Here is a 27,490-nt window from a genome sequence, read left to right as displayed (position 1 = left end):
CTCTCTAGAGTTCACTTTTCTAGCTGACTAATGAGTTTATGGTCACTGAATATGTTTTTCTGAGGTAAATGTGACGTTACGTGACATTGTTTATAAGCTGTTTTATTGACGTCTTTGCGAGGTTGAAGCACTGATTGAGCGATTACACGAGACATGATACGGATTTAAGTAAGTTGTACTGTATATTTTAACATACCTTCAGATGTTCATGCATGTTTATTTCGCGCTGTAACTGATATTAAAGCGTAGGAGAGGATGTTCACATTCTTCTCTTTAACTGAGGCGCTAAAGCGATCTGTCGCGCCACATTAAACAGTGCCAAAACGGTATTTATTTTTTGAATCTCATAATAAGATGGATGTCATTTGAAATCTGACACTTTGCTTCATATAAAAAGTAACAAAGCACAAAGATTATTGCATATTACATATTCTGTTCATTCATCAACTGAAAACAGACTAGACTAATCAATTCTTGGGATTTAAGAAAAATGAGAATCGATTAAAATCGAGAAATCAATATTTTTTACCCAGCCCTACCGGCCCATGCTGAGCCCGCATTCAGACATAAACACTGAAGCTCTGCAACGAAAATAGCATAGCAGTATGACAAGGGAGAGATGAATTTGTTGAATAAAATCATTATTTTCGTTTTGTTTTTGTGCACAAAAAGTATTCTCGCCGCTTCTTAATATTAAGGTTGAACCACTGTAGTCACGTTAATGGTTTTAACGATGACTTTAGTACCTTTCTGGACCTAAAAAGCTGCAAATGAACAAAGGTCTTAAGGGTTTGGGATGACATGAAGATGAGTACTTAATGCAAAAATTTCATTTTTGGGTGAACAAAGCCTTTCATTTACACACAGACCACTTTTATTAACCTTTGGTTTCTTCTACTTACACTTTTAATACCAATACAATTTACTAACTTTACACTTTTACTTACTTTACACTTACTAACCTTTACAGTATACAATTTTTTTATTGACGCAATGACCACTTTTACTAACCTTTGATTCCTTTTCTTGTGAATGTTTTTTTTCCAAGCATGCAAGTTGAGGATTTCTTGAAGAAGTTCCTGTCGTGCTCAGCGCCTATAAAGCATGCAGTGGTTAATGAAATACACAAAATACCCACTGTCAAATGTCTTAAATGAGTGTTTGTGTTTGTAGCAGGCGGTTGACCTGCAGTGCAGTGGGGACGACAAGATGAAGGGACGGACGTTGCAAGAACTGGAGCGAGATGTTGATGAGGCCTCTGCTCGACTCGCCATGGCCCACAAGGAGATCCGCAGACTCACAGATGAGCTGGAGTCTGCTCACTTGACGCAGAAGGCTTATGGTAAATCAATTCACTGATCTCACACTAGGGATGATAAAGTGGGAGACACTCATGAACATACTGACATCAAAATCGTGCTTTTGTTTTAGAACCAGAGCTGCAAGAAGCTCAAATGGAAGTTGAGCACCTTCGACACGAAGTGGAGAAACTGAAACGCTGTGGTATAATTAAGTCCCCATTTCTCTTTAGTAGTATTGACCTCTCAGCTGAATTCACCTTTAGTCTGAATTCTTTTAGTCAGAGCGCTTGCTTTCTTTTTAGAAGTTGCTGAACTGCGAAAAACAAAAGAGATAAATGAGAAACAGGAAGAAGAATTGTGTCACCTTAGGCTGGCTGTGAAAAGACTACAGGAAGAGCGTGCGAGTTTGCTTGAAATGGTAAGATAATCATCTATTTAAAGATACGTGAATAAATAATTATTCCGGAAACATACACACACACATTGAAAGAAACTTTTATTTAGAAAGGATGCATTAAACTGATCAAAAGTGACAGTAAAAACATTTATAATGTCGCAAAAGATTTTGATTTCAAATAAACACTGTTCTTACAAAAAATGTATCATACTTCCCACAAAAATATTAAACAGCACAACTGTTTTCAACATTGATAATAATAAAGAAATCAGAAATTTTTTGAGCAGCATATTAGAATGATTTCTGAAGGATCATGTGACACTGAAGACTGGAGTAATGATGCTGAAAATTCATCTTTGATCACAGGAATACATTACATTTTACATGATATTAAAATAGAAAAAAGTTCTTTTTAATTGCAATAATATGACCAATTTACTGTTTTTACTGTATTTTCGATCAAATAAATGATGGTGAGAAGATACTTTTTTTTTTCTTCAAAAACATAAACATTTTTTACATATTCTAAAATGTTGAATGGTAGTGTATAAATATATATAAAACTATAAAACATTTGCACACTTAAATTCATCTTGAGTAAATTATGCCACAAAAATGACCAAAGCACCATTCATCTTGTTTTACTTTAACAGGAAGAAGCTCCTGACAGCACATCCAAAGGCAAAAAGCTGCAGGAAGTGGATATTCATAAACGGTTTGGCCTCAGTTTGACTATATAATCGATAAACATACTCATGCTAATGGACCTTATTTATATATATAATTTATGTGAATAAAGACAGTTGTTGTGCACCTGGGCATCAATCAAATCATTGACAAACCTCTGGAAAGCTCAGGTCTCATGTATTTACAGGTGTCTCGACGAGATGCAGGAGAGGCTGATCATGCTGCAAGATCTGACACAGGTCACACTGAAGCTGCGGATGGAGTTTGAGATGGAGGCGGACCTGCGGAGGAGGGCAGTGGACGAATGTGAAGAGCAGAAGAGGAAGAGGACGGACGCAGAGCAGCTAGTGCGAGACTTCCAGAACCTCTGTGAGAAGCAGGCGGACGATTACAGGACCTCCGTCGGCAGCCTTCAGGTGGAGGTGAGGACTGAGAAGGCAAACAAATACACAAGTTTAATATAGCTAATGCATTCATGCATGAGTCTTGTGCATTCACAGATCAGAGATTTAGTATCTAAGGTACGAGAGCTGGAGGTGCAGGATGTGGAAAGACAGTGTGATAAACACCTGAAGCAGGTACCAACCAGAGCGATTTAACTTTGATTTGGTCACTAGTAATGCTAAGGGACTAAATCACTGACTTTTTTAGTTGTCATCTCTGGACGATGAAGTTCGCCGGCTGAAGTTTGACCTCCAGGAGGAGCAGCAGAAGACCAAGCAGCTGACAAAGACCACGCAGATGGAAATTGATCAGGCCAGAGCTTTGGTCCAGGTAAAGGAACATCTATAGAGTGCATTAATGCCCACCTTCTTTTTCAGCAGCTTTGGTTCCGGAAGTATTTTTTCTATTAATTTTCCCCATAGGGATTTCAAAAAAGTCTTCAAGTGTTTAGCCATGAACCAAGCCAACCAGCTTTGAGGTGATTTATAATATTTTGTATTTGAAAGTATTTGAAAATCATACAAAGGTACAAGACTGTGTACTTAAAACAATAGAAAACGATGAAGAAATACAAAACTTGTCGGTTAAAAATATTGATTATATGTATGAAATGCTATATATTTTAAGTTTATAGCAAAATATGCATATATATTATAATAAATAAAGTATTTTCAGAGCGTAGGGAGACATTTTGCTTCTTTCAACTCTCTGATTGGTGGAGTTTTCTGTACAGCATCATGGGTAATGTAGTTTTTGAACACGATTATATTAAAACTACATTGAAATAATGTGGGCTAACGACTTCAACAGAAGCAAATAGTGCAGTTAACCTCCCCATAACTCACAGTAAGGCTGTCTTTAAAGGCTTATAAGTTATCATTAAAAATCCATTTCCTATGGAGTAAATGAATAGAGTTTTTACTTACAGAACCTGACTGTTGCACTCTATTTTCTGACCCAGGGTTCCCTAATGGGGGTTCGTAAGGGAATGACAGGGAATTTGTGAGTTAAAAAAAAAAACTAATGATTAAATTGAATGTGAATTAAAATGAATAAAGCGGGCTGCACAATTGATCAAAACAAATTAGAAATTGCGATATAGCTGAGTGCTATTATATTTAAATCAAAGGCTGTTATTTAATTATATAAGTGTGCAATGTGTGCTTGGTTCACTTTTACACATTTGCATCATTTCTGAGAAAGTTTACAGCATTTCACTCCGCCAAAATAAAAGTTTGAGGATTTGAAATGTTAAAAGCTTGAGGGTTTGAATGTTTAAAAGTGAAGAATTTAAGCTATAAATGATGGTAACGTAGTATAAAATAAAGTTATTCTTTAAAAAAAAAAAAAAATTTACAGTACAACTGTAATTTACAATAGTAATATAGTTATGTCTTCATTTTTATAATTAGAGTTAAAACTAGTAATTTGTTAATAATAAAGACCCTGAAAGAGGTCTTAGTTGGTTTCAGAATCAGCAATATGAGACGTTTGTAGATCCCTAATACATACATATTAAAGGATTAGTTCACTTTTAAATAAAATTTTCCTGATAATTTACTCACCCCCATGTCATCCAAGATGTTCATGTCTTTCTTTCTTCAGTCGAAAAGAAATTAAAGTTTTTGATGAAAACATTCCAGGATTTTTCTCCTTATAGTAGACTTCAATGGGCACCAAACAGTTGAAGGTCATAATTAGATTCAGTGCAGCTTCAAATTGTTCAACACGATCCCAGACAAGGAATAAGGGTCTTATCTAGTGAAACCATCACTCATTTTCTGAAAAAAATTGAAAATTAAGTTTTAACCAGAAATGCTCATCTTGAACTAGCTCTCTTCTTCTTCACCTTCTTCTTCTTCACCTCAATTATAATTCCAGTAGTGTTGACACTAAACGTTATTCCCTTATTTCTCGTCTGGGATCGTGTTGAACAATTTGAAGCTGCACTGAAACTAATTATGACCTTCAACTGTTTGGTCCCCATTGAAGTCCACTATAAGAAGAAAAATCCTGGAATGTTTTCATCAAAAACTTTAATTTCTTTTCGACTGAAAAAAAGAAAAAACATGGACATCTTGGATGACATGGGGGTGAGTAAATTATCAGGAAAAAATTATTTAAAAGTGAACTAATCCTTTAAATAACTTTAAAGGTGCCCTAGAATTAAAAATTGAATTTACCTTGGCATAGTTGAATAACAAGAGAAATTGTACATGGAAATGACATACAGTGAGTCTCAAACTCCATTGTTTCCTCCTTATTATATAAATCTCATTTGTTTAAAAGAACAGGCGAATCTCAACATAACACCGACTGTTACGTAACAGTCGAATTCTGCACAGCTGAATCATCAGACTAGGTAAGCAAGGACAATAGCGAAAAATGGCAAATGGAGCAATAATAACTGACATGATCCATGATAACATGATATTTTTTGTGATATTTGTGAATTGTCTTTCTAAATGTTTCGTTAGCATGTTGCTAATGTACTGTTAAATGTGGTTAAAGTTACCGTCGTTTATTACTGTATTCACGGAGACGAGAGCTGTCGCTATTTTCATTTTTAAAACTTTTGCAGTCTGTATAATTCATAAACACAACTTCATTCTTTATAAATCTCTCCAACAGTGTGTAATGTTAGCTTTAGCCACGGAGCACCATCAAACTCATTCAGAATCAAATGTAAACATCCAAATAAATACTATACTTACGCGATTAGACATGTTGCATGACGAACACTTTGTAAAGATCCATTTTGAGGGTTATATTAGCTGTGTGAACTGTGTTTATGCTGTTCAAGGCAAGCGGGAGCTCCGGGGGCGGGGAGCACGAGAATTAAAGGGGCCGCAACCTGAATCGGCGCATATTTAATGATGCCGCAAAATAGGCAGTTAAAAAAATTAATAAAAAAAAATCTATGGGGTATTTTGAGCCGAAACTTCACAGACACATTCAGGGGACACCTTAGACTTATATTACATCTTTTGAAAAGACGTTCTACGGCACCTTTAAAATAAAAGCAATCCAAATAAAACATCAGAGAACCCTAAATATGTTGCTAAATTATTTAAATATGAACTTAAACTCTCATTAGGTACTTTGAGTAAATATTTTATGGGGTCCGTTGATAAAAAAGTTTGGGGACCCCTGCTATGACATTGAACACACACTTCAGGTCTTCGCACTTTTACACCAGTCACAGGAGGTCCAGCTTCAGCAGGACGCAGAGGAGCAGAAGAGTCTGCTTAAGGAGCTCCAGGGCATCCAGAACATCCTCAGCACCACCGAACAAGAGCTGCTGTCCCAGCGGAGAAACAACACGCAGCTTCAGAACAGCATCAGTGACGTGGAGCAGGAAAACCTCAGGGTACTGATGCAGATCTGACATTGATTGGTTTAGTTTTATAAACCAATTTTAACTCGCATACTAACTCTGAATCTTTTGTTTGCTGTAAGAGCAGCTCCAACAAGACATTAACGACTTGAGGAACAGACTAACCAGCAGTCAACAGGAGACGGACGCTCTGAGGACCGAACTTCAGCTAGCTCTAGTTAGCGTGGACGCTGAGAAGAGGTACAGAGAGTCGACATGAAACGGAAGTTGCGATAGTCTTCTCTATTGTGATGTATATCTAAGTGAAACAGCTTCTCAAACAAGAAAAATGTAGGGCGGGACTTGATTTTGTTAATGAGGAATTGATTAGGGTGCTATTGGTGGATCTCATATGACTGACAGGTTGCCCCGCCCTGTAAAAAGAGATGTAAAAAGTTGAAATGTAAAAAGGTTATTTTGATTAACTAATATAAGGGCACAATAATTAAAAAAATAAATAATAATTGGCTCAGATAAATCAAATATAATAAATACTGCAATATTCCATAAAAAAAAAAAACAAGAATGGTCCATTTTGATTTCATGGTGACCAAGTCAAATGAAAACCATAAAAAAGTGTTATTTGAAAAAATAAATGTTAACTGAAATAAAATTTTAAAAATCCTTAAACTTATTTTGTTTTAGCTAGTTGCCAATGAAACATTTCTCATTTTCGTTTAGTTTAATGTGATGTACTAGAATAACTAAAAATATATATAAATATATTTTTTAAAAAACAAAAAATAATAATAATGTCAAGAAACACAGCAAAAATACTAAAATGTAACTAAAATTAAAACATTTAATATCTTAATAAAAGCAGTTTTTAGTTAGCATCTCAGTGACACTAAAACAACACTGCAGAGAGCCTCATCCTTAACGAGTGATTTAAAGTGTGCAATTTATTTATTTATCTGCTTTATATTTCCAGTAAATACAACGACAAGCGAATCCACTACAAAAACAAGCTGAGCCGGGCCAGAGGGGTTTACCTGAGAGAGACGGGGTGGCGTGATGAAAAAATAAAAGAGCTGGAGAAAGAGATTTTTATTCTCAGGAAACAGGAGGAGAAGGTAACATATATTCAAATATTCAAAAATTGTGTGTGACTTTTAAACGATGATCTTTGCTCCTCATCAGACGTCACGCATGATGACAATGGTCACATCAGAAAATGAGAGTCTGCTTCAGAAGAACAGAGATCTTCTTTTACAGCTGCACGACTTTGAAGAGGCACAGAAAAATGCTTTGGATACAGTTTCCTCTATGCAAATTAGGTACTTTTAGTTGAATATGTACATGACTACTGTTCATAGAAAGGATTTTTCCAATGCATCCATCCATACTGCATTTCTTGTTTTACTTCCTCAGGATAAATTTCCTTGAAGAAGAAAACGGTCAGCTACAACAGGCAACAGCACAAATGTCCGAGCACATCGAATGCCTGACGATACTGGCCGAGACGAGTTGTGATGTAAGTACAAGTACATTCATTTAAATCCATTTTACAGGTTTACAAAGTAACAATCAATGGTTTAGGTTGTGTATGATCAGTGTTCATATGTTACTGCAGGACGTCACTGCTGAGAGTCGGGTCATAGAGGGCGAGGACCAAACCACTCTTCCTACATAAACAACTTCATTTTTCTTCACAGTGTAAATTGTTTAAATTATTTTTGTAAACATAAATATTTCTAAAATAAAGATCTCAACAACTTTTATTTCTTCATTATCTCAAAAAACCTTGCCTTTTCCTCATGTGAAAACATTGACATGCTCAGACTGCAGGTAAATGTGGTCCAAATCTGATTGTTTTTGCTCATATGTGACTAGGTTGACATTTGACTAAGTTCCCTTTCACCAACACCAGAACACAAATGTGACTCTGGACCACAAATCCAGTCATAAGTTGCACAGGTACATTTGTATTGATAGCCAACAATACATTGTATGGGTCAAAATTATCGATTTTTCTTTAAAATCATTAGGATATTAAGTAAAGATCATGTTATAAATTTCCTACTGTGAATATATCAAAAATGTATTTTTGTGAGTGGATATGCATTGCTAAGGACTTCATTTGGACAACTTTAAAGCTGATTTTCTCAATATTTTGATTTTTTTGCATCCTCAGATTCCAGATTTTCAAATAGTTGTATCTCGACCAAATATTGTCCTAACAAACCATACATCAATGGAAAGCTTATTATTCAGTTTTCAGATGACGTATTAATCTCAATTTCAAAAAATTGACCCTTATGACTGGTTGTGTGTTCCAGGGTCACAAATGTGTAACTCTAGATTATCTACATACTAGAAATCACTAAGCATTATTATGATATTATTAGTCACTTTTTAACAAAGGTTGGGGAATACCAGTTATTGGCTTACCTGAGAGTATATCAGCAGCATTTCACAAACAGGAAGTGTGGACTGCTCTAATTGGACAGAAGCTTTGCTTATTTGTCATAATACAGACAGTGACATGAAGATCAGTTTAACACTGATATCCTGTCGGCTTGTTTTCATCAGAAAAACTATTTCAAGTCTCACCAACATCAATGCATTCGCTTCATAATCATAAGTATTTGTGATAACCTAGCATGCATAAACGCACACACCGACACAGAATTTTCTCATATATTTATTTGCTTACTTTTACAAAGTCCGTTCCCTCTCCGTGTCTTGACTTTGCATGTAGCAGCCAAGGCAAATCTTATAGAGTACCACATTTCAAGACAATTAAAAAGGTATATTTTATAATAACTAGACATGTAGTCATTTTATATAAACTGGTTAACACTTAAGTACTGTATAGTTTATTTACAGCATGTTCATGCTAGGAAATAAAATTACATAAAAGTACGGAGTACACAAGTAAACACCAATATGGTATAAAATATATAAAATGTGATGGTAAACAACTAGTGATAAAATGGTTAAGGCTTAAAATGTGTAAAATTAACATGTTAGTTGTTAATATTTAAACATGATAATAAGTATAAACATGTATAATAAGCCAAGGAGGTATTCTAGACATCGATGCAGCTACACAAATCTCATGGGCAACTCCACATTATAATCCAGCTCTTTCCCCCCAATATTGTTCTGTCCTGTGTGAAATTTAGAACGGCATATGGCTGAATCGTTACATTTCACCCCGAAAATCAAATGAAAAATACTAAATTGTATTTTGAATAACTGAAAATGAAGCCTGTTTGTAGGACCGTTGTTTGCATTATGACAATTAAGAGCATTTTCCCAAAAAATTCCCCCAAACCAAAAGAAAAAATAAATGAAAATAAAATAAATCTCATTTCTGTAATACAGTAATAAATACTGTCTGGACAGGACCTCATTTTTTTATTCCAAATTAATATTAATATTTAATATTAAAATAAAAGCTTAATATAACTGTAACACTTTACAATAAGGTTTCATTTGTTAACATTAGTTAACTACACTAACTAACAATGAACAATACTTCTACAACATTTATTATTCTGAGCTAATGTTAGCAAAAGTTGTATTTGTTAATGGGCCATGAACTAACATAAACAATGAACAACTGTATTTTTATTAACTAACATAAAGTGTGTGAATTTGATTGCATGGGAGCAGAAAAAGACAGCATGTGCTTTCTTTACATAATAAAACGTAATTTTGTGGCAAAAAACATGGGAATAATTTGTTGTTTTTATCTTATTTATTATATTTTAGTGCTGTCAAATTGATTAATCACATCTAAAATAAAAGTTTGTGCTTATATATATATATATATATATATTGCGGTTGTAGGCTGTAAGGACTTTTGAAATAACTGAAATCATTTGGCGAAGTGATATGGAACTGTAATGCGGTCAAGACCTGCCTGGAACTACTTTAGCTGTGAAAATAATTGCACACCTTAGAACGTTCGTCAACCAATCAGATTCAAGCATTCAACAGCCCAGCCAGTAGTATAATAAAGATTAGAGGTTGACCGATTATCGGCGCCGATATTAAGCATTTTTATGGTTGTCGTTCATTTTCAAAACCAATTTTCAGATAAAATAATTAATTTTTAAATGAACTATTTGGCTCTGATGCAGCCACCTCTGTCGGAACTCACCACTCTGTGGCCTAGAGCAAGCTCCGCCCACCGCCCATCTGATTTGTTGGGAGTCACAAGTCCGGCCAATCAACGCAGAGGGCTGAAGGCACTGAAAGTTTTGCACTCACACAGCGTCATTGTTATTCTTAAATTTGACATTCATTTTCATTTTTACACCAGACATATATATATCGGTTCAAAATATCGGTTATCGCGCTACTTGATCTGTAATAATCGGCATTGGCCCTGAAAAACACATAATGGTCGACCCCTAACAAAGATCAATGAATGTTGTAAGTAATGCATTGCTCACTGTTAGTTCATGTTAGTTAATAGTTGTTAACAAATGAGACCTTTTTGTGAAGTGTTACAACAGATACTAACAAATTCTACAATACTTACAAATGCACTCCACAATTTAAATAATAAGGGGGAGGACGAAAATAATGGCTTTAATGCAAAAAATCTTAACTTTCATTTTATTTATTCAAAATATAAGATTGCGGACATTTCTTGGCAGTTTTCACCGATTTACAACGTCAAATGCATGCTGACAAATGCGTAACATAACGCGGGGTTTGAGATGTCGCAGGTTTACACTTTTATAAAGTGTAAATTCAAATGCTGTACGTATTCATTCTGAAGCATCCGAATTTTCTGCCATTTTCATATTCCATTTTTTGGCACCAGACCACTAAACAAATTGGTAAAGCACTAAGATTTGTCTATAAAGTCCTCTGCAGATTTGTAACAGTCCTCTTGAGAAGTTTACTTTAATGCTAAAGCTATTTTTTGTACAATTTCCCTACAAGCAAGGAAATGAAAACATTTTACGATTGACATTATCAAAACACAAGACCATTGGTCTCTAAACCAACTTTGAGTTGCCCAAAAGAAGGGGATTTTTCCCAGACACTATAGAAAAATATGAGAGGAGGTACTGGACTTGGTCCAAGCTTAAAACATACAACGTATGTCTTCTGATTTTATAATGCATAATACCTACAGTCCCAAACGTTTAGCTGCCAAGAGCAATGCCTTTATTGTCATAACAGACCAGAAACGTTTAAAGCCAAACCTGTGTGGCCTGAAAGTGCTGTGAAACCATCTTTGGATTTCCCGACTGTTCCCTCTCAACTCAACAATGAGTTCCAGAAGAGGAACGCGTGTAACAGAACCTTCCCAAATCGCTGCTGTGTTTTGAGCCTCTATCCACACAGTCTAATACCTTTTGGAATGTTCTCAAAAAGTAAAACAAACAAACAAACACACACACACACAAAAAAAAATAGTAATGTCAAACCACCAAGAACAGGCGATTTCGCTTGCTTATGCCAAGGTTGGGAAAGACTGACCGCAGGACCGGGGATCTCAGATGAGGGAAATGCGAACGGGAACGTTGGGGGATTCGGTCCTTTGCGGCGAGTGTTGACTCACTAGATGTTCTACCACCGTGTGCTTAGACATGTGCTTCATTAGGTAGGTCTCCTGGGAAGTGACATTATATGACAAGATTAAAGATATTGCATATACTGCTAAGAAACTGCATGAATATGTTCACTAAAGTGGTATATTCCACAGGGCGATAAGACGATGAAAGCTCTAGTACTTACAGAGGTGTAGGCTCGACCGCACATGCTGCAGCAATACGCCTTGGCGTTTTTGATTGCGTGAGCCGACATGTGGATTTGGAGGGAGGCGGAGTCTGAGTAAGCGCGGTAACAGTTGGAGCACTTGTAAGGCTTGTCTTTATTATGTGATCTCTGGTGAGACTGCAAAAACACACAAAGATCTCATTATACACACAGACAGACAGATGACAGCAGATGCTTTCTTTTTTTATCAACACTTAAATGCAAGTAAAGCTAAGTTTCAATAAAAAAAAAGCACGATTTTGAACAAAAACTAAAGACTACAATGTGCAAAAGCAATGCTTTTATCACTTGATTCTGCTCCTTTTTTGCCTGTGTTTTGATTCGGAGCTTCTGTACTCTTTCAGAAGATGAGAAATAGCACCCCCTACCGTATAACAGTGAAAACACAGAAAGCCGGAAAATTCCGTCTATGGCGGGGAAAGAAGTATGTGAACGATTACAAAAGAAGAGATATTTGGGTCTTACTTGCAGATTGGAGAGCTGCGTGAAGGCCTTTTCACAGCCTGGATGGAGACATTTATACGGCCGATCACCTGTGTGGATTCTGTTGAATGCAAAAAGCAAGATTAAATGTCTTACAATCTCAAAATATCCTAGTTCATTCTGGTAATACCATGTCATCGCCATTTGTGTTCGTACACGGCACGTTTGTCGACACGAGCTCTTAAAAATCAAATATAACTGAGGCTGAAGAAGTACCTGGTGTGCTGCTGTAAGTGGGAGAGCTGGCGGAAGGATTTCTCGCAGTAGGAGCAGTGATACGGCTTCACACCCAGGTGAATGCGCAGGTGCTGCGACAGGTAGGACGCGTTGGCGAAGGACTTGGTGCAGTGAGGGCACTTGTGTGGCTTTGCTTCCGTGTGAGACTTGGAGTGTATCTGCATGTCCGACTTGGAGAAGAACGTCAGCGGACACACTTTACATCTGCAAAATGTAAAAAATCTTTATTGTTTTTATTTTGAAAATGGGGGTTGGGAGTCGGGAGTATGGTTTATTATGTGGTTAGTACTGTTTGTATATGGTATAAAAGAAATTTGTGGATGCAAACCTATATAGATGACATATACTGCAGTTTGAAGCCAAATATAACAGTGAAAAGATAATTCAATTTGGATTTGGACCAAGAGATCAAGATGCGTAGACCATGCTATATTGTCTTAACACACCATATTTGTACGCAAATAAAATGCATGTAATAAATGTCATGAAATATGAGAGCAATACTAGAGGAGAATATTTTAATTTTGGGGAGAAGTGTTCCTTTAAACATAAATCATTATGAAATGCAATTTATACCTGTATGTTTTGCCCTCTTTGGCAGTGATGCTGACAGGTGATTGGTCGGCTCCAGAGGCCAGGATTGGGTAAGGAACGACTAAGAGCGGCCCAGAAGGGTTTTCAGCTTTGATCTTTTTGCGACCTCGTCCTATGCTCTTGGGAGGTGGACCCAGCAGTCCTGCTAGTCCTCCGCTGTTTTTGAAAGCCTCCATCCCCGGCCCGCAAGCCAGTCCTGAGATGAGGTTTGGGGAAGGAGCGCCGCCCTGACGCGTCTGACTGCTGGTGGTTGGAGTGGTTGGGGTGGTCGGTGTCACGCTCTCTGACGTGTTGTGGTTGGCAGTTCGAGAAGACGCCAGTGACAGTCCTGAAAACACACCTCAATTAGAGAGGCTATATTATGCCCTTTAACAAAGTCTTGATGTTGTTTTTAGGCTCTACTAGAACAGGTTTTATTCATTATTTTTCACATATATGACATTGTTGCAGCTCCTCTCTTCCCATTCTGTCAGTAACGCTCTGTTTAGTTCCTGTTTCTATGAAGCCCCGCCTTCTGAAAAGCACAATGTGCTCTGACTGGTCAGCTGGACCAGTGTGTTGTGATTGGTCAACCGCTTCAAGCATGTTTGAGAAATGTCTCGCCCCTTAACATAACCGCAAGTTTCAACACACTATGGCTGAATCCCAAATGGCACACTTCTATGCACTTTCGGTCTTGTGGACTTACAATGGCTGCCGCGTACACATGTCTGTTAAGTCCACAAGACCATATGGTGTCCCTTTAATCATTTTAGGTTTCAGAAGGTTGCTTGCGAGCGCCCCCCTTTGCGGCCGCTATGCGCCCTCGATGCGCACTTCAGCTGAGCCCGCATGTGTACAAGCTACGCAGAGGACTTTACCCATGACATTACTTCATGAAAGTGCAGACTCAGAGGAAGGCCGTGAGGGTTTAGGGTGCCATTTGGGATAAACCAGGCTCCGCCCCTTTATTTTGCATATGCCTTGGGCGGGAATTATTTAAATGAGGAATATTGTGACAGCACCATTACACACTAAAGAAAGATGAACTTGTAAAAAGGCATAATAGGTCCTCTAAGTATACCGTGGAAAAAAATAATTGCATTAAAGGAGACCTATAATGCCCCTTTTACAAGATGTAACATAAGTCTCTGGAGTCTCCAAAATGTGTCTGTGAAGTTTCAGCTCAAAATCCTCCACAGATCATTTATTATAGCGTGTCAAATTTGCCCCTATTTGGGTGTGAGCAAAAACACACAGTTTTTGTGTGTGTCCCTTTAAATGCAAATTAGCTGCTGCTCCCCGCCCCCTTTCCAGAAGAGGGCGGAGCTTTAACAGCTCACGATTTGGTTGCTCAACATCAACAAAGCTGGAGAATCTCACGCAGCCAAAATGAGGATTGTCAGTAACGGTGTTCAGCCTTACATTGTTCAAACCGAAGTCGACACTGATGGAGAGACTCAGGAAGAAGTTACAAGTTTTAGACGTTTCTGAATGGTTAGTGGATAAATTTATGTAGTTGCTGTGGAGTTGATTCAACTCATCCACTAGCATGTGTCATCATGTTAATCTTTTGTGCAAATCCAGTGTTGAATTGATCCTCATTTGTGAAGCAGTCCGGCGTTAAATGACGGCATGACAACAACACTCTACTACAACAACTCTTCCTCTTCTCTAAAGCAACATGGCCTCACACCCTTTGTTGTGTGTTCTCGGGGGCGGGGTTTATGTAAATTTTGGGGTTTGTGATGTCACCAACCCGGGAAGAAGCTCATTGTAGTCCCTACCAGCCATTAGTTGTAGTCCTTAAACAGCAAATTCTTTAAAAGAAAATATCTCTCTTTGCATTGAACTTTGAGCGTCGTAACTTTGCAGATGTTGTTTCTGCTCAAACTGCAACATTACACACTAACTAAAGTTAAAAAAGTGAAATTATAAATCAACCACCCTTTTAAACAATAACAATAATTTACATGCTCGTACCTGACAGATGATTCACTCTGGATGGCTGGTCTATGATTTGTCGTAAATGCCAGTCTTCCCACAATCCTCTTGCTTTAATGGCAGTCTTATCATCCAGATTCAAGTTCACGTCACCCAGAATACGACCTGCCCATGTTATTGCACAATTAGCATTATTCATGTGTCTCAGTGAGCAGATTTGTTTCATGCAGCAGAAGGTTTACCTGCGACGCTGCTGGAGGCGGGTCGTGCGTGTAGGGCGATGTCGGGCTGGGAGGTGCTGTGCACATGGAGCCCTGGCATCTGCTGCAGCTTAGGCGTTGATATATTGTGCTGCCCGCCTTCTGTGGATGTGGGTGGAACCAGCAAGGGCTGCTGGGAAGGGACAGAAGTGGGCGGCAGGTGTGGAGGTCTGATTTTCTCCGCCATGAGCTGCTCTTTGATCTTGTTGATCAGCACGAGGTTATCCAACTGGGAAAAAGTAAGATCAACCAGATGGTTCTGACATGATGAGCAGAAGTTGTGTTTAACCCTATAAAGCCAGCATGGTTTTTTTTAAAGACTTCATGCCTTGATTGATAGTATAATTCTAAAAATATTTCTGTGAAATTTTTACTGATTCTTACAAAGTAAACGTAAAAATAACTTTTATATTGCTAGTAATATTTTAAGATGCACATTGCTGGACTGAAGCACCTTAGGTTTACTTGATTTTCCATGCATTTAGAAAATTCATGTTAAAATGTGAATATCAAATATGATTCATCAGGCTTTTGAGGAATGTATATTTGTACAGTTCTTAATCATCAATGTGTTGCATGTTTCCACCCACAAGAAAAACTTAGCATTGCAGAGTGACAAATGATATTTATATGCATTTATACAAGTAATCTGTTATAATGTGATGAAGACTATCAAGCTATCAGAATTTCATCTTTCTTTCTTTTTGGATATATAAATATCGGCAATTGCATATTTTTGCTCAGTTTGGGCTTTTGAATAAAATTCAGACATTTTTCCTTTTATGAGCTCCATATTCTACTATATCACACTATATGATAATACAGTATATCAAACTATATTACAAAAGCTCTTGTATATCAAACATGATACTGAACAAAAATGAGATTTTTTTTCTGAATATTACTTTACTTTCCAGGGATAAGAGTGTTTATGGACTAGAGAAAGATCTGACTGTTTGAAGAACTCTAATCTTTCGAGTGTTTGCGCCCTTATCTGTTACTAAACAGCAATGATTCTGAGGACTGGTTGTCTAGAACTAAAGTAAACTATTGATTGTGTTACTATGAAGATTCTTTTTAGATAAGAGACAATGATTAATTATGTCTGTCTATTGATGCATGTTTGTGTTCCTTACCTGACCAGGAATAGAAGGTGGAGGAGGCCAGAAGTATGGATTATTAAATCTAGGTTCTGCCATTCTGAAACACACACAGTCATGCTTGATTAATGATGCTTTATTTTCAGATCATTCGCTGTTAAGTAAAAACATCCAAATTCTCACTAAAGGCTCTGGGCTCATGTGTGAATGAATGAAAAAAGAAGCATAGATTAGGTCTGATCTCCTTGGATTATTTATCGATCAGAAATGCAGATCTAATCTAAGGAGGTGACTTAAATTAAACAGCAGCTCATGGCAGTACATGTTGAGAAATGACATTCACAACCAATTTAATTTTCAAAAAGTGCCATATTTAAGAATAAAACACTATATTCAAGAAAATGCTCAAAGATTGAAAAAAAAAACAAATGTTAAGGCTTAAAGGTACAATTTGTAAAATTTTTGCAGTAAAATATCCAAAAACCACTAGGCTAGTGTTATATATTTTGTCCAGCTGATTACTAACAATATCTCTAATGTTTTCAACTACCTGTAAATCATGAGAAAATTCCCATTCTAAACAGTGACACGGGGCAGTGCAGTCGCCTGTAAATGACGCAGTTACCTTTGTTACCGCCTTTACTGACGTAGAAACCACATGACAACAGTGCCGTGGACAAATGCGGAAGTAGAGTCTAGCGTCCAGCAAACCACTAGCTTGCTTCAAGCAGTTCCTTATTTACTTCTTGCACGTTTTATGGTGCATTGTGTTAATTATTTATGGAACATAATTACTATTTACCATCTGCCGCTGGTTCTGTCGACAAGGACAGCTCCCGTAAACTCATGACCGGAAAAGCGGAAGCGGCGCCGGCGACTGTGTCATAATAAAAGTCCCGCTGCTCGTGAGGCGTGTGTTGATCAATCGCTCCAGCTCCTCGTTCAGCTCCCGCAACACTCGCTCCTGCTCTACTTCATACTACAGTAACGTTAATACGTCATCAAACTACGCCTTTGTTTTGAATAGGCTTCTAGCGACCTCTAGCGGAAAAAAATATCACAAATTGTACCTTTAACGGGATAGTTCACCCAAAATGAAATTTATCCCATGATTTACTCACCCTCAAGCCATCCTAGGTGTATGTGACTATCTTCTAACTATGGATATTTTTCTTACAAAAACCAATTGCTTCGCTTCAGAGGGCCTTTATTAACCCATTGGAGCTGTATGGATTATTTTTATGATGGATGGATGCATTTTTTGGGCTTCAAAATCTCAATCTAATACCATGATAAAGCTTGGAAGAGCCAGAATATTTTTAAACATATCTCTGATCATATACACCTAGGATGGCTTGAGGCTGAGTAAATGAAGGGATAATTTTCATTTTTGGGTGAACTATCCATTTAACAGAATAGTTTTCTTTAAAAAGCATGCACTGATCATTCATGCACAACATGACCAGTTAGGATTAATTTCCACTTTAAAAGGTATAATTCTGATTTAATCAAACGGATCAAACACTACAGTAAAGCTTTATTACAGTGACATAGAATCACTGCCGTTGTTCAGAAGATTTTGTTGTTGCACAAATACTTATTAATTGAGGACTGTGACTTTAAATGCATTGGCATGTTATTCGTGACACAGTGGTATGAATATGATACAACGCAGAACAAGTATTTCAAGCAAACTCACACTGTTTGTTCACACACCTACAGAAGGTTATTAAAAAATGCCAACATGACACCCGTTGGGAAAATCAAACAACTTCTTAATGCAAGACACTTTGAGTGCACTTTGCTTGTTGCATTGTTATGGCAAAATACAAATGCTTAAAAACATTGAGTAAACATGCTTTGCTGTGCTGTGCAAACTGCTTCAAATTATGTTGGTCTTATCACAACACTGTAAGAAAATTTCCACCTATTTCAACTTTAAAACTTAAGTTCTGTTGCTGCCTTATATTTTTAAGCAATCAAAATAGCTGGTCAAGTCATTTCAAATTATATTAAAATTTATATTAAACTGACCTAAAGTTGGGACTCATATAACTTATAAAATGAAGCTGAAATTACTTAACACCTTGCCTTGACATATTGATCATATCATTTTTTACACCGGAAAGCTTATAAACAGAAAGCACTTTATTAAATCGATCTGAAAACTATGTTGACTGGAAAGTCACAAAGAGAAAAGGAAATTGCAATATTTGAGTATATGAAGCTAAAAATGTCAACTGCATGTAAAAGCATCAGATTCATATGGAAAAGTGAAAACTCTACCCCACAGTTTTAGCAGGAAGTGAAACAGACACCCTTTCAGCATCATTAAGGAAATATTCAGCAGGGTCTGGGCTCATATATTTGGACGTATCGCTTTTATTATTTTTGGCTCCGGTAAATGAACTTCTCTGCAAGGCCCCTTAGTCAAACACTCTCAAGACCCATAAGCACTGCCAACACATTCATAGCGCAGTGTCATAGACATAATGTATGAAAATGATACGCCTAAAGTAATCACACCGTATGGAAACGTTTCTAAAGGTCCAGCGCTCCCAACCGAGCAGGTAAAGATTAGAAGGGCGGAAGGATCCGGCGTCATTGTTCCTGTTTGTTCAATACAACCACTTCAATGAATCATTTACTATTTAATAAAAAAGTACTGAGGTGAAAACAAGGTACAGTGCTGAACTGTTTAGACTTGCAAAGTTGTATGAATGGGTCAGTGACATGATGAGTCTTTTTTTTTTTTTTTTTGTCCAGAGCCCTTAATAATAATAGAAAACAAAGATATGACATCCAAAGTATGTAAGGTAGTACAACTAGATTGAATCCAAAAGGTTTTAATTATATTTTGCAACATTTTAAAGATTGTAAAGTGTCAAAAGGTCATTTGGTTTAACCGTCCAAAGGCCAATACAGCCATTTCATTAGTGATTAAAATATCTTAAAATGTAATGAATGTATATTTTTTTTATTCTGGCATGATTTTATAGCATCATATATCAACATAGTGCAAAATGCTATTAAAATTATGTGTAGAAGTCGTTGCTTTGTTATGAGAAAGAATATCCGGAAAAATGAATTTCATTGATGTCATTCGGAGTAACCGATATAAAGGGACCATTTTTGATCAAGTCATGTGACAGGATGTGGCATCATTCAGACACCTGCCAAGGACCACATGGTCAGGAAGCAAATTAACTAACTCGCTCTTAACTATTTGAAAAATTCATGTTTTCATATGCATGTCCCGAAACATCAGGTCATTCGGTGCAACCGCTATAAAACATGGAAAATGTTGTAATATTTTAAAAACTTGTACTAAATATAAAATATTTGATATGTTAGCATTTTATGAAAATATTGTCATTCGGTATAACCAAAAGTGTCATTCGGTAAAACCGAAATTTTGGTTAAACCAAATGACTTTTTATGACAAATTTTGTCCATCTTGTAAAAAAATGACAAAAGCAGTGTTAATTTATTATAAAAACCACATAATCTCATTGTTAACACTTAATAAAACTTCAAAATTAATTATATCTCCATTATATTTTTTTACACGTTTAAAAACCTTATTCGTCAATGACCCAAATACTAGTATGAACACATTGAAATTTACAAAATAGCTTATCCACACTAAAAATAAACATTGCAGGGTATCTCAAATTATTATGAAGATCTCATCAACTAATGTGCCACTGAAATTCATGTACACTGGTAGTATTTCTATGGTACTACCATAGTAAATGTCCCTCAAGAAACAAACAAACACACAAAAACATGAAAGTACCATATAAGTGGTGCATATAGAGGTGCATTACAAATATATAAGTTAGTCTAAATCTCTGAAACTACAAAGACTTCTCCCTAGTTTTTTTTTTTTATTTTTTTATATGAAATCTGTGAAGCCTCCTATGACATTTAAAACTATTTCACACGCATATAAATTCGCCCAGCACCGTTTTAAACAACATGTACATATCAAAACAAACATTTCAGCGAGGAATGACCCGTTTCTGAGTCTCGATATAAACTGAGATCAAACTTACTCAACTTTTTCTTTTATTCTATCGGCATCCTTGAAATCATTCCCAATTAAAGCACGTCGTCTTTGATCAAACATCAAATTAAAAACTCTCGCGCAATAAGGCGAACGGACGCATTTCGAGGCTTCTGAGAGTGCAGGTCCCCGGTGTCTGCCTCTCCCACATTCTCAGACAGTTTTATTAAAAATTTCAGACAAAAGGAAAACAAAAATGGCAGCCTGTCTTATTTTTATAAGGACAGGGCGCCATATTCTGCAGATCCCAATTTTTTTAGCGACAAAAATAAAGCGCGTGATTTCAGATGAAAGGAGCGACGCGTAAAACGCCGCATTATTTGCATTAAGTGAGCGAATGATTGTTTACTTAGATCTGCAGGTTTGAATAGCCCGGCTGGAGGAGAGAAAAAAAAAACGGGAGGAAAAAAAAACGAGAGACTTCCTACAACAATCATGCGATGCGAACAAACCACGCAGATGGAAACAGACGCGCATCCCTCCCGCGAAAATATAACATTTCTATCATGACGCAATTATGCACAAGAGTGCAGATGGTAATATTGTTGCAACACGCGTCTGCTTTTGATTTTTTTCTTTTATTTGAACTTTTTTGCTCACTCGAATGACTGTGATAACTAGCATCGTTTCACTGCATCCTGCAAATGTCAAAAAAATTATATGCATTCGTGAAGATGAAAAGAGAGCGACAGACATACCTTACAGCCCTCGACGCTGGATTTATTAGATTTAATGAAAGGTTCAGATGTTCTTTCGGCTTTGCCTTCAGAGGGAGTTCAGACCTTCCGGGTCGCCTGCCGTTCACTTCTGGGTGCTGCAGGCACAGCGAAACCATATATGATCAAACATACAGCAGAGCCCTCAACAGAAAATCCTTCAAAACCATGACTTGTTATCATTTTGGGTTACTGTAATTCCTCTGAGAAGGTCAGGGAAGTGATTTACAGGGTATGGAGTTCAAATGAAGACACTGAGATATGGATTAACAGATCACAGACAGTCACGAAGAACATCTAATATGCATTTTCTATTAATACGACATGAACTGTTTTTGTAGCAACACTGACGAATTGCATCCATTTATACATGTCTTATTTCTGAATGTAAACAGATCTGATTTGGGTAGGAATAGAATAGAGTAGTTATACTATGTGCAAAAAAAAAACAACACAATATACACTAATACTACCAGACAAAAGTTTGAACACATTTACTAGTTTTTATTTAGTCTGCTATTTTGTCTTGAAATACTAGAAATGGTATTATGAGATATGCAGTGACCTCAATATATGAAACAAACAGCAACACAAAAAATGTATCTGAGCTTCTGTCTCAAGATAGCTGTAAAAAACAAAACAAATTTACACGGTAAAATACCGTTTCCTATTGAAACAGTAATATACCTTAAAAACAATGCATTCTGGGTAGTATTTGTTGCTTATAGGCCACTTTCTCGAAAACGACAAATAATATTACCCAGAATGCACTGTAATTTACAGAATGCATTGTAATAAACAGGAGTAATATACCGTAAAACAATGCATTCTGGGTAATATTTGTCGTTTTCGAGAAAGTAGCTTAGCTTATAGGCCACTTTCTCAAAAACTACAGTTAATATTACCCAGAATGCACTGTAATTTACAGAATGCATTGTAATAACAGGAGTAATATACCGTAAAACAATGCATTCTGGGTAATATTTGTCGTTTTCAAGAAAGTAACCTAGCTTATAGGCCACTTTCTCAAAAACAACAAATAATATTACCCAAAATACATTATAATTTACAGAATGCATTGTAATAAACAGGAGTAATATACATTCTGGGTAATATTTGTCGTTTTCGAGAAAGTAGCTAAGCTTATAGGCCACTTTCTGGAAAACGGCAAATAATATAACCCAAAATGCATTGCAATTTGCAAAACGCATTGTAATAAACAGGAGTAATATACCATAAAACAATGCATTCTGGGTAATATTTGTCGTTTTTGACAATAAAATATAGTTTTTGATTGAAACAGTAATATACTGTAAAAACAATGCATCCTGGGTAATATTTGTCGTTTTCGAGAAAGTAGCCAATCTTATTGGCCACTTTCTCAAAAACGACAAATAATATTACCCAGAAAGCAATGTAATATACAGAATGTGTTGTAATAAACAGGAGTAATATACTGTAAAACAATGCATTTTGGGTAATATTTGTCATTTTCGAATAAGTAGCTAAGCTTATAGGCCACTTTTTCAAAAACAACAAATAATATTACCCAGAATGCAATGCAACATACAGAATGCGTTGTAATAAACAGGAGTAATATACTGTAAAACAATGCATTCTGGGTAATATTTGTCATTTTCGAGAAAGTAGCTAAGCTTATAGGCCACTTTCTCAAAATCGACAAATAATATTACCCAGAATGCATTGTAATAAACAGTAGTAATGTACCGTAAACTATGCATTCTGGGTAATATTTGTCGTTTTTGACAATAAAATACAGTTTTTAATTGAAACTGTAATATACTGTAAAAACAATGCATCCTGGGTAATATTTGTCGTTTTCAAGAAAGTGGCCTAGCTTATAGGCCACTTTCTCAAAAATGACAAATAATATTACCCAGAATGCATTGTAATTTACAGAATGCATTGTAATAAACAGTAGTAATATACCGTAAACTATGCATTCTGGGTAATATTTGTCGTTTTTGACAATAAAATAGAGTTTTTGATTGAAACAGTAATATACTGTAAAAACAATGCATCCTGGGTAATATTTGTTGTTTTCAAGAAAGTGGCCTAGCTTATAGGCCACTTTCTTGAAAACAACAAATAATATTACCCAGAATGCATTGTAATTTACAGAATGCATTGCAATAAACAGGAGTAATATACCGTAAAACATTGCATTCTGGGTAATATTTGTCGTTTTTGAGAAAGTTGCCTATAGGCATACTATCCATCCTAGAAATAGTATGTGACATTAATAATATTCTGTTTAATTAATGTATATCTGAGAGGAACTGACTGTGTTCAGAAAAGTTTAGATGGTATTTTCTTTTCATCTTGCCTCCATACAATGCATTTTAAAGTAGTGTTTATAAGCGCGCAGCGCTGCTTTGTTTACGGCGGTAACCAAGGAAGCGCTGAATTGCAGCTGTTCCATAATCGCCACCTGCTGTCAGACAGTGATTTGCATTCTCATGCAGCCTGTCTGCAGTTATTAAGTTTTGTAGCATAATTTCACAAAGAAATATGCAACATTTAGTCTGAGAAATAATAAAAAGACACTTTCTCATTTATAATTTGTCTTAAATCTCATTTTGTTAAAAATTCGTGAGCAAATCGTATCGTGAATACATTCCTAGTTTCTGATAATTTCCTCTCTTCTTTAGTATCTTAGTTGATTGTCATTCTCCTATCTGAACAATAGATGGCAGCACGCGCCCATTCTGTTTAAGTCAGGCTGTTCCAGGATTCAAGTGTTTTTAAACGAGTGCGTGGACCCACACACAGCGTTCTTGAAGGAGCTCTTTAGAGTTTGCCACGCTGTCAGTCAAATAAAGTTCAATGAAGCGTGATGTGTGCTGTCAGAGACACGAGATCTGCATTATGAAGAAGCATGCACACAAGTGTTTCAGAAGGAAGCAGATGGACTGGTTTCTGTGAGATCTAGCCAAACACTGACACTCCCTCTCCACAGACACGTGCTTTGAGTCCAGGTGAGACAAGAAAAAGGGCTTGAATGTTTAGACACGTCCCACTGGGGGAGGGTAAAGAGAAATGCACACACACTCTGTGAAAAAAACTCACAAAGAATGACTGACTGCTGAAGTGTTGAGGTAGGGATCCGTGTCTCCTAACTGCCTTGACTAATGTTCATCCAGCTTCTCTTCACTGGAGGTCTGACTGTGGACCTGCAGCTTTCAGCTTTTCATCACTTGAAGCACCTCTGATGTCAGAAGCTTTACCACATCACTTCATCTCTGGTTTCTGGTGAGTGAGACAATCAGCTTGGACTGGCCCTGTAATTATAGCATTGCTGTGCAATTAACCAAATTATGTTGATATGCATGCTTTTATGTTATGTGTGTGAATATATATATATATATATATATATATATATATATATATATATATATATATATATATATATATATATATATTACACATACACACACACACACACACATATGTATATCACATTTTTTGGTCAAAGTTTAATGACACTGGACCACAAAACCAATCGGGGTCAATTTTTTGAAATTTCGATTTTACATCATCTGAAAGCTGAATAAATAAGCTTTTGATGTATGTTATGATATGACAATATTTGGTCGAGATACAACTTTGAAAATCTGGAATCTGAGGGTCTAAAAAAAATCTAAATATTGAGAAAATCACCTTTAAAGTTGTCCAAATTAAGTCCTTAGCAATGCATATCCACACACAAAAATAAATGTTAGATATATTTATATTTATGGTAGGAAATGTACAAAATATCTTCATGGAACATGATCTTTACTTAATATCTGTTAAATAATTTCTTATTTCTTGTCTTGGGATTTTTCCATTGTGCAGCTCATGTACCTACCTAGACAAAACAAATAGTAGTAGTCCTTGGACACACTGACACTCTCACACACAACCAGAAGATGTAGACACACACACATTTACGCACATACATTACTTATTTGTTATTATATTTCTTGACATGCCATACATGGTAAGGTTTGATTCTTAAGACATATGATTGGATGCTCATGCCATCCTGGAGATTGTTGTTTTACCTATATCTAAATATGACCCTTCTTCCTGAATAAATCTGAGAATGCTTTGTACCACACTTGATCTGTGTCTGCTTGGTCATTCTCCCGAGGCCTCGCGCTGCTGCTGCCACACATTGCAGGGGTTGAGGCGACTGTTTCTTAACTGATGACTGGGATTACAAATATTCTACCTATTATTATTATTATTATTATTATTATTATTGAGATTTTGATCTAACAGTTTGGGGGCTCGTCCGGGATATTCCCAAGAAACACGGGACTGGGGACTGAGAGGTCATCCTTCATCAGAGGTAAGTTGTTTTTTAATAATTTCCTGTGGTGGTAGGATTGATTGAACTCATCCCATAATTTTGATCTAATATCCTAATGATTTTTGCCATGAAAAAAAAACTAATAATTTTGACCCATACAATGTATTGTTGGCTATTGCTACAAATATACCTATGCGACTTATGACTGGATTTGTGGTCCAGGGTCATTCATGTATATATATATATATATATATATAATGAGATTTTACTTATTGGGAATTGATTGGATTGTGAAAAATGGGTGTTCCAGCCCAAAATGCAGCCACCTGTTGGTTGGCGCTCTTGGTTGGCAGAACAAGTTACTTCTGATGAAACATTACAAAGACATTTTAAACACTTTTGGAGGGGAAAAAGATAAGATGCCATTATAAATCCTCCACAATAAGACCAGTACCATGTATTAGGAAAACAGATCTGATTTCATATTGACTTTAATGTATGTTGGGCCTCAAACATAGTCCTGTACAATGTGACTTTCTTTTTAAAATCTACTTGTGCATTTATCATCAGCTTCCTTCAAGAGAATGTACATTATGACTCTTTAATGAAACATCAACTGACACTGGGTTTTTAATGTCTGTCTTCTAAGTGTGAAGATGGAGGGTGTTCTGGATGCTACGCTCCGTCTGTGTGTGTGCAAACTCATGAGCAGCATGCTGTTGTGTCCGTCCGTAGTCACACACACCATCACTGCGGTCAGCCTTTGCTGCTGCTGCCTGTTGTTATTCACAGACCTCGCCGTCACCTGTAAGCAGAACCCCAAATATTGTCCTCTTTTTCCACTTAGAGGGTTAGTTCACCCAAAAATGAAAATTCTGTCATTAATTCTCATTAATTCTCATGTCGTTCCACACCTGTAACGCCTTCATTCATCTTCGGAACACAAATTAAGATATTTTGATGAAATCCGATCAGATTTTGCTGTGATATGCGTGCATAGACGAACCTTCAAATGAGTTTGCATGGACATTGACAGATCAGCCATCTCCTTTTGCAGTTTTCAGCATTCTCATACACCGTTTATGTCGAGAGCTTCTAGGTTCTACGTCAGAACGCGGACTCATTATTGGATTTCATCAAAAATATCTTAATTTGTGTTCTGAAGATGAACGAAGGTCTACGGGTGTGGAACGACATGAGGGTGAGTAATTAATGACAAATTTAATTTTTGGGTGAACCAACCCTTTAATTCATCAGTTTGATGCCTCTTTTCTGTTCCTCCAGTGTTTCTGCTCTACATCTGGCTCACGGAGTCCTGGATGACGCCTTTTTACGTTTCCTCGGATGTCATCGCCCTTCGATTCCTGCTCTTTCTTTGCCAGGCCTATGGAGTCGTGCTGCTGCTGACGCCGCCTCTGATTGCTGTGGAGTTGCTGGTTAATCTGCTGCGTCCTCAAGACAGGCGAACGGAGGGACGCTTGGAGCAAAATGAAAATTGTCTCTCAAGGACAGTCGGATGTTTTGGATGTCTTCTAGCATGGATTGTGAGCGGAATATGCGGCAGCCATGACTGGACGGTGGAGCGGTTCTCTGTGGAAGCCTGTTTGAAAAGAGGCGGATGCCTTGTTACATGCATTCCCGACATGGATGAGTTATCCTGGGTTCTTCCTGCAATGGTGGTTCTGTTGAGTTTGACGGGGAGTTTGGGTCGGCTCAAGTCTCGAAGTCCACCTGATACACAGAAAACGGACTATGTTGTCCTCGGGCGAATGCATATGTCACTAAGTCTGGTTGAGTCAGAAAAAGCACCCAACAGCTGTGGCGTTCACAGGGCTGG

The 27,490-nt window shown here is 36.8% G+C and overlaps 3 protein-coding genes across 7 annotated transcripts in view; 2 read left to right on the top strand and 1 right to left on the bottom strand.

The window, feature by feature from the left end:
• Positions 1–1,116: 1,116 nt before the first annotated feature.
• si:dkey-264d12.5 (coiled-coil domain-containing protein 30) lies at positions 1,117–7,838 on the top strand. The gene is made up of 13 exons (XM_067388822.1): positions 1,117–1,342; positions 1,432–1,503; positions 1,604–1,719; positions 2,352–2,413; positions 2,573–2,807; positions 2,886–2,963; positions 3,037–3,159; positions 6,008–6,199; positions 6,294–6,406; positions 7,137–7,278; positions 7,346–7,482; positions 7,577–7,679; positions 7,779–7,838. The coding sequence occupies exons 1-13, from the start codon at positions 1,210–1,212 to the stop codon at positions 7,836–7,838; spliced, it is 1,566 nt and encodes a 521-aa protein (XP_067244923.1). The 5' UTR covers positions 1,117–1,209.
• Positions 2,262–21,416, bottom strand: znf362a (zinc finger protein 362a). Of its 4 annotated transcripts, XM_067387764.1 has the most exons (10): positions 20,609–20,941; positions 16,587–16,650; positions 15,433–15,679; positions 15,230–15,355; positions 13,250–13,595; positions 12,653–12,877; positions 12,419–12,497; positions 11,912–12,070; positions 11,654–11,786; positions 2,262–2,814 (listed from the first exon to the last, which is right to left on the bottom strand). In XM_067387764.1, the coding sequence occupies exons 1-9, from the start codon at positions 20,680–20,682 to the stop codon at positions 11,670–11,672; spliced, it is 1,437 nt and encodes a 478-aa protein (XP_067243865.1). In that variant the 5' UTR covers positions 20,683–20,941; the 3' UTR covers positions 2,262–2,814; positions 11,654–11,669. The 4 variants fall into 4 exon arrangements, with proteins under 4 accessions (XP_067243865.1, XP_067243866.1, XP_067243867.1 ...); XM_067387765.1 differs by lacking the exons at positions 2,262–2,814; positions 20,609–20,941 and adding an exon at positions 21,318–21,416 and having other exon boundaries at positions 8,845–11,786; XM_067387766.1 differs by lacking the exons at positions 2,262–2,814; positions 20,609–20,941 and adding an exon at positions 20,969–20,979 and having other exon boundaries at positions 8,845–11,786.
• Positions 21,417–24,420: 3,004 nt separating this feature from the next.
• Positions 24,421–27,490, top strand: part of LOC137020960 (uncharacterized) — a 4,479-nt gene continuing 1,409 nt past the window's right edge. The window contains exons 1-4 of one of the 2 annotated variants that reach the window (XM_067387109.1): positions 24,421–24,608; positions 25,623–25,692; positions 26,303–26,460; positions 26,938–27,490. The exon at positions 26,938–27,490 is cut by the window's right edge and continues 1,409 nt beyond it. In XM_067387109.1, coding sequence (XP_067243210.1) covers positions 26,310–26,460; positions 26,938–27,490 — 704 coding nt within the window. In that variant the 5' untranslated portion in view covers positions 24,421–24,608; positions 25,623–25,692; positions 26,303–26,309. Of the gene's footprint in view, positions 24,609–25,622; positions 25,693–26,228; positions 26,461–26,937 lie in introns of those variants that run through there. The other variant, XM_067387110.1, reaches the window with a different exon arrangement.

The sequence above is a fragment of the Chanodichthys erythropterus genome, chromosome 6 (genome assembly GCF_024489055.1).
Source record: "Chanodichthys erythropterus isolate Z2021 chromosome 6, ASM2448905v1, whole genome shotgun sequence".
Taxonomy (NCBI): Eukaryota; Metazoa; Chordata; class Actinopteri; order Cypriniformes; family Xenocyprididae; genus Chanodichthys; species Chanodichthys erythropterus.
Note: the sequence above shows the minus strand (reverse complement) of the source record. Positions and strands in the feature narration are given on the sequence as shown.

What these genes read in the sequence shown, in the direction of transcription:
- znf362a (XM_067387764.1), bottom strand. Translation starts at nt 20,682, where the DNA reads ATGTTTGATCAAAGACGACGTGCTTTAATTGGGAATGATTTCAAGGAT. An exon ending in CACCTTCTATTCCTGGTCAG is followed by an intron (nt 15,680 to 16,586) that starts GTAAGGAACACA and finishes ACTTTTTCCCAG; the next exon opens with TTGGATAACCTCGTGCTGAT. An exon ending in CAGAGTGAATCATCTGTCAG is followed by an intron (nt 13,596 to 15,229) that starts GTACGAGCATGT and finishes GTGTGTTTTCAG; the next exon opens with GACTGTCACTGGCGTCTTCT.
- si:dkey-264d12.5 (XM_067388822.1), top strand. Translation starts at nt 1,210, where the DNA reads ATGAAGGGACGGACGTTGCAAGAACTGGAGCGAGATGTTGATGAGGCC. An exon ending in GTGATAAACACCTGAAGCAG is followed by an intron (nt 2,964 to 3,036) that starts GTACCAACCAGA and finishes TGACTTTTTTAG; the next exon opens with TTGTCATCTCTGGACGATGA. An exon ending in GTTTCCTCTATGCAAATTAG is followed by an intron (nt 7,483 to 7,576) that starts GTACTTTTAGTT and finishes TTACTTCCTCAG; the next exon opens with GATAAATTTCCTTGAAGAAG.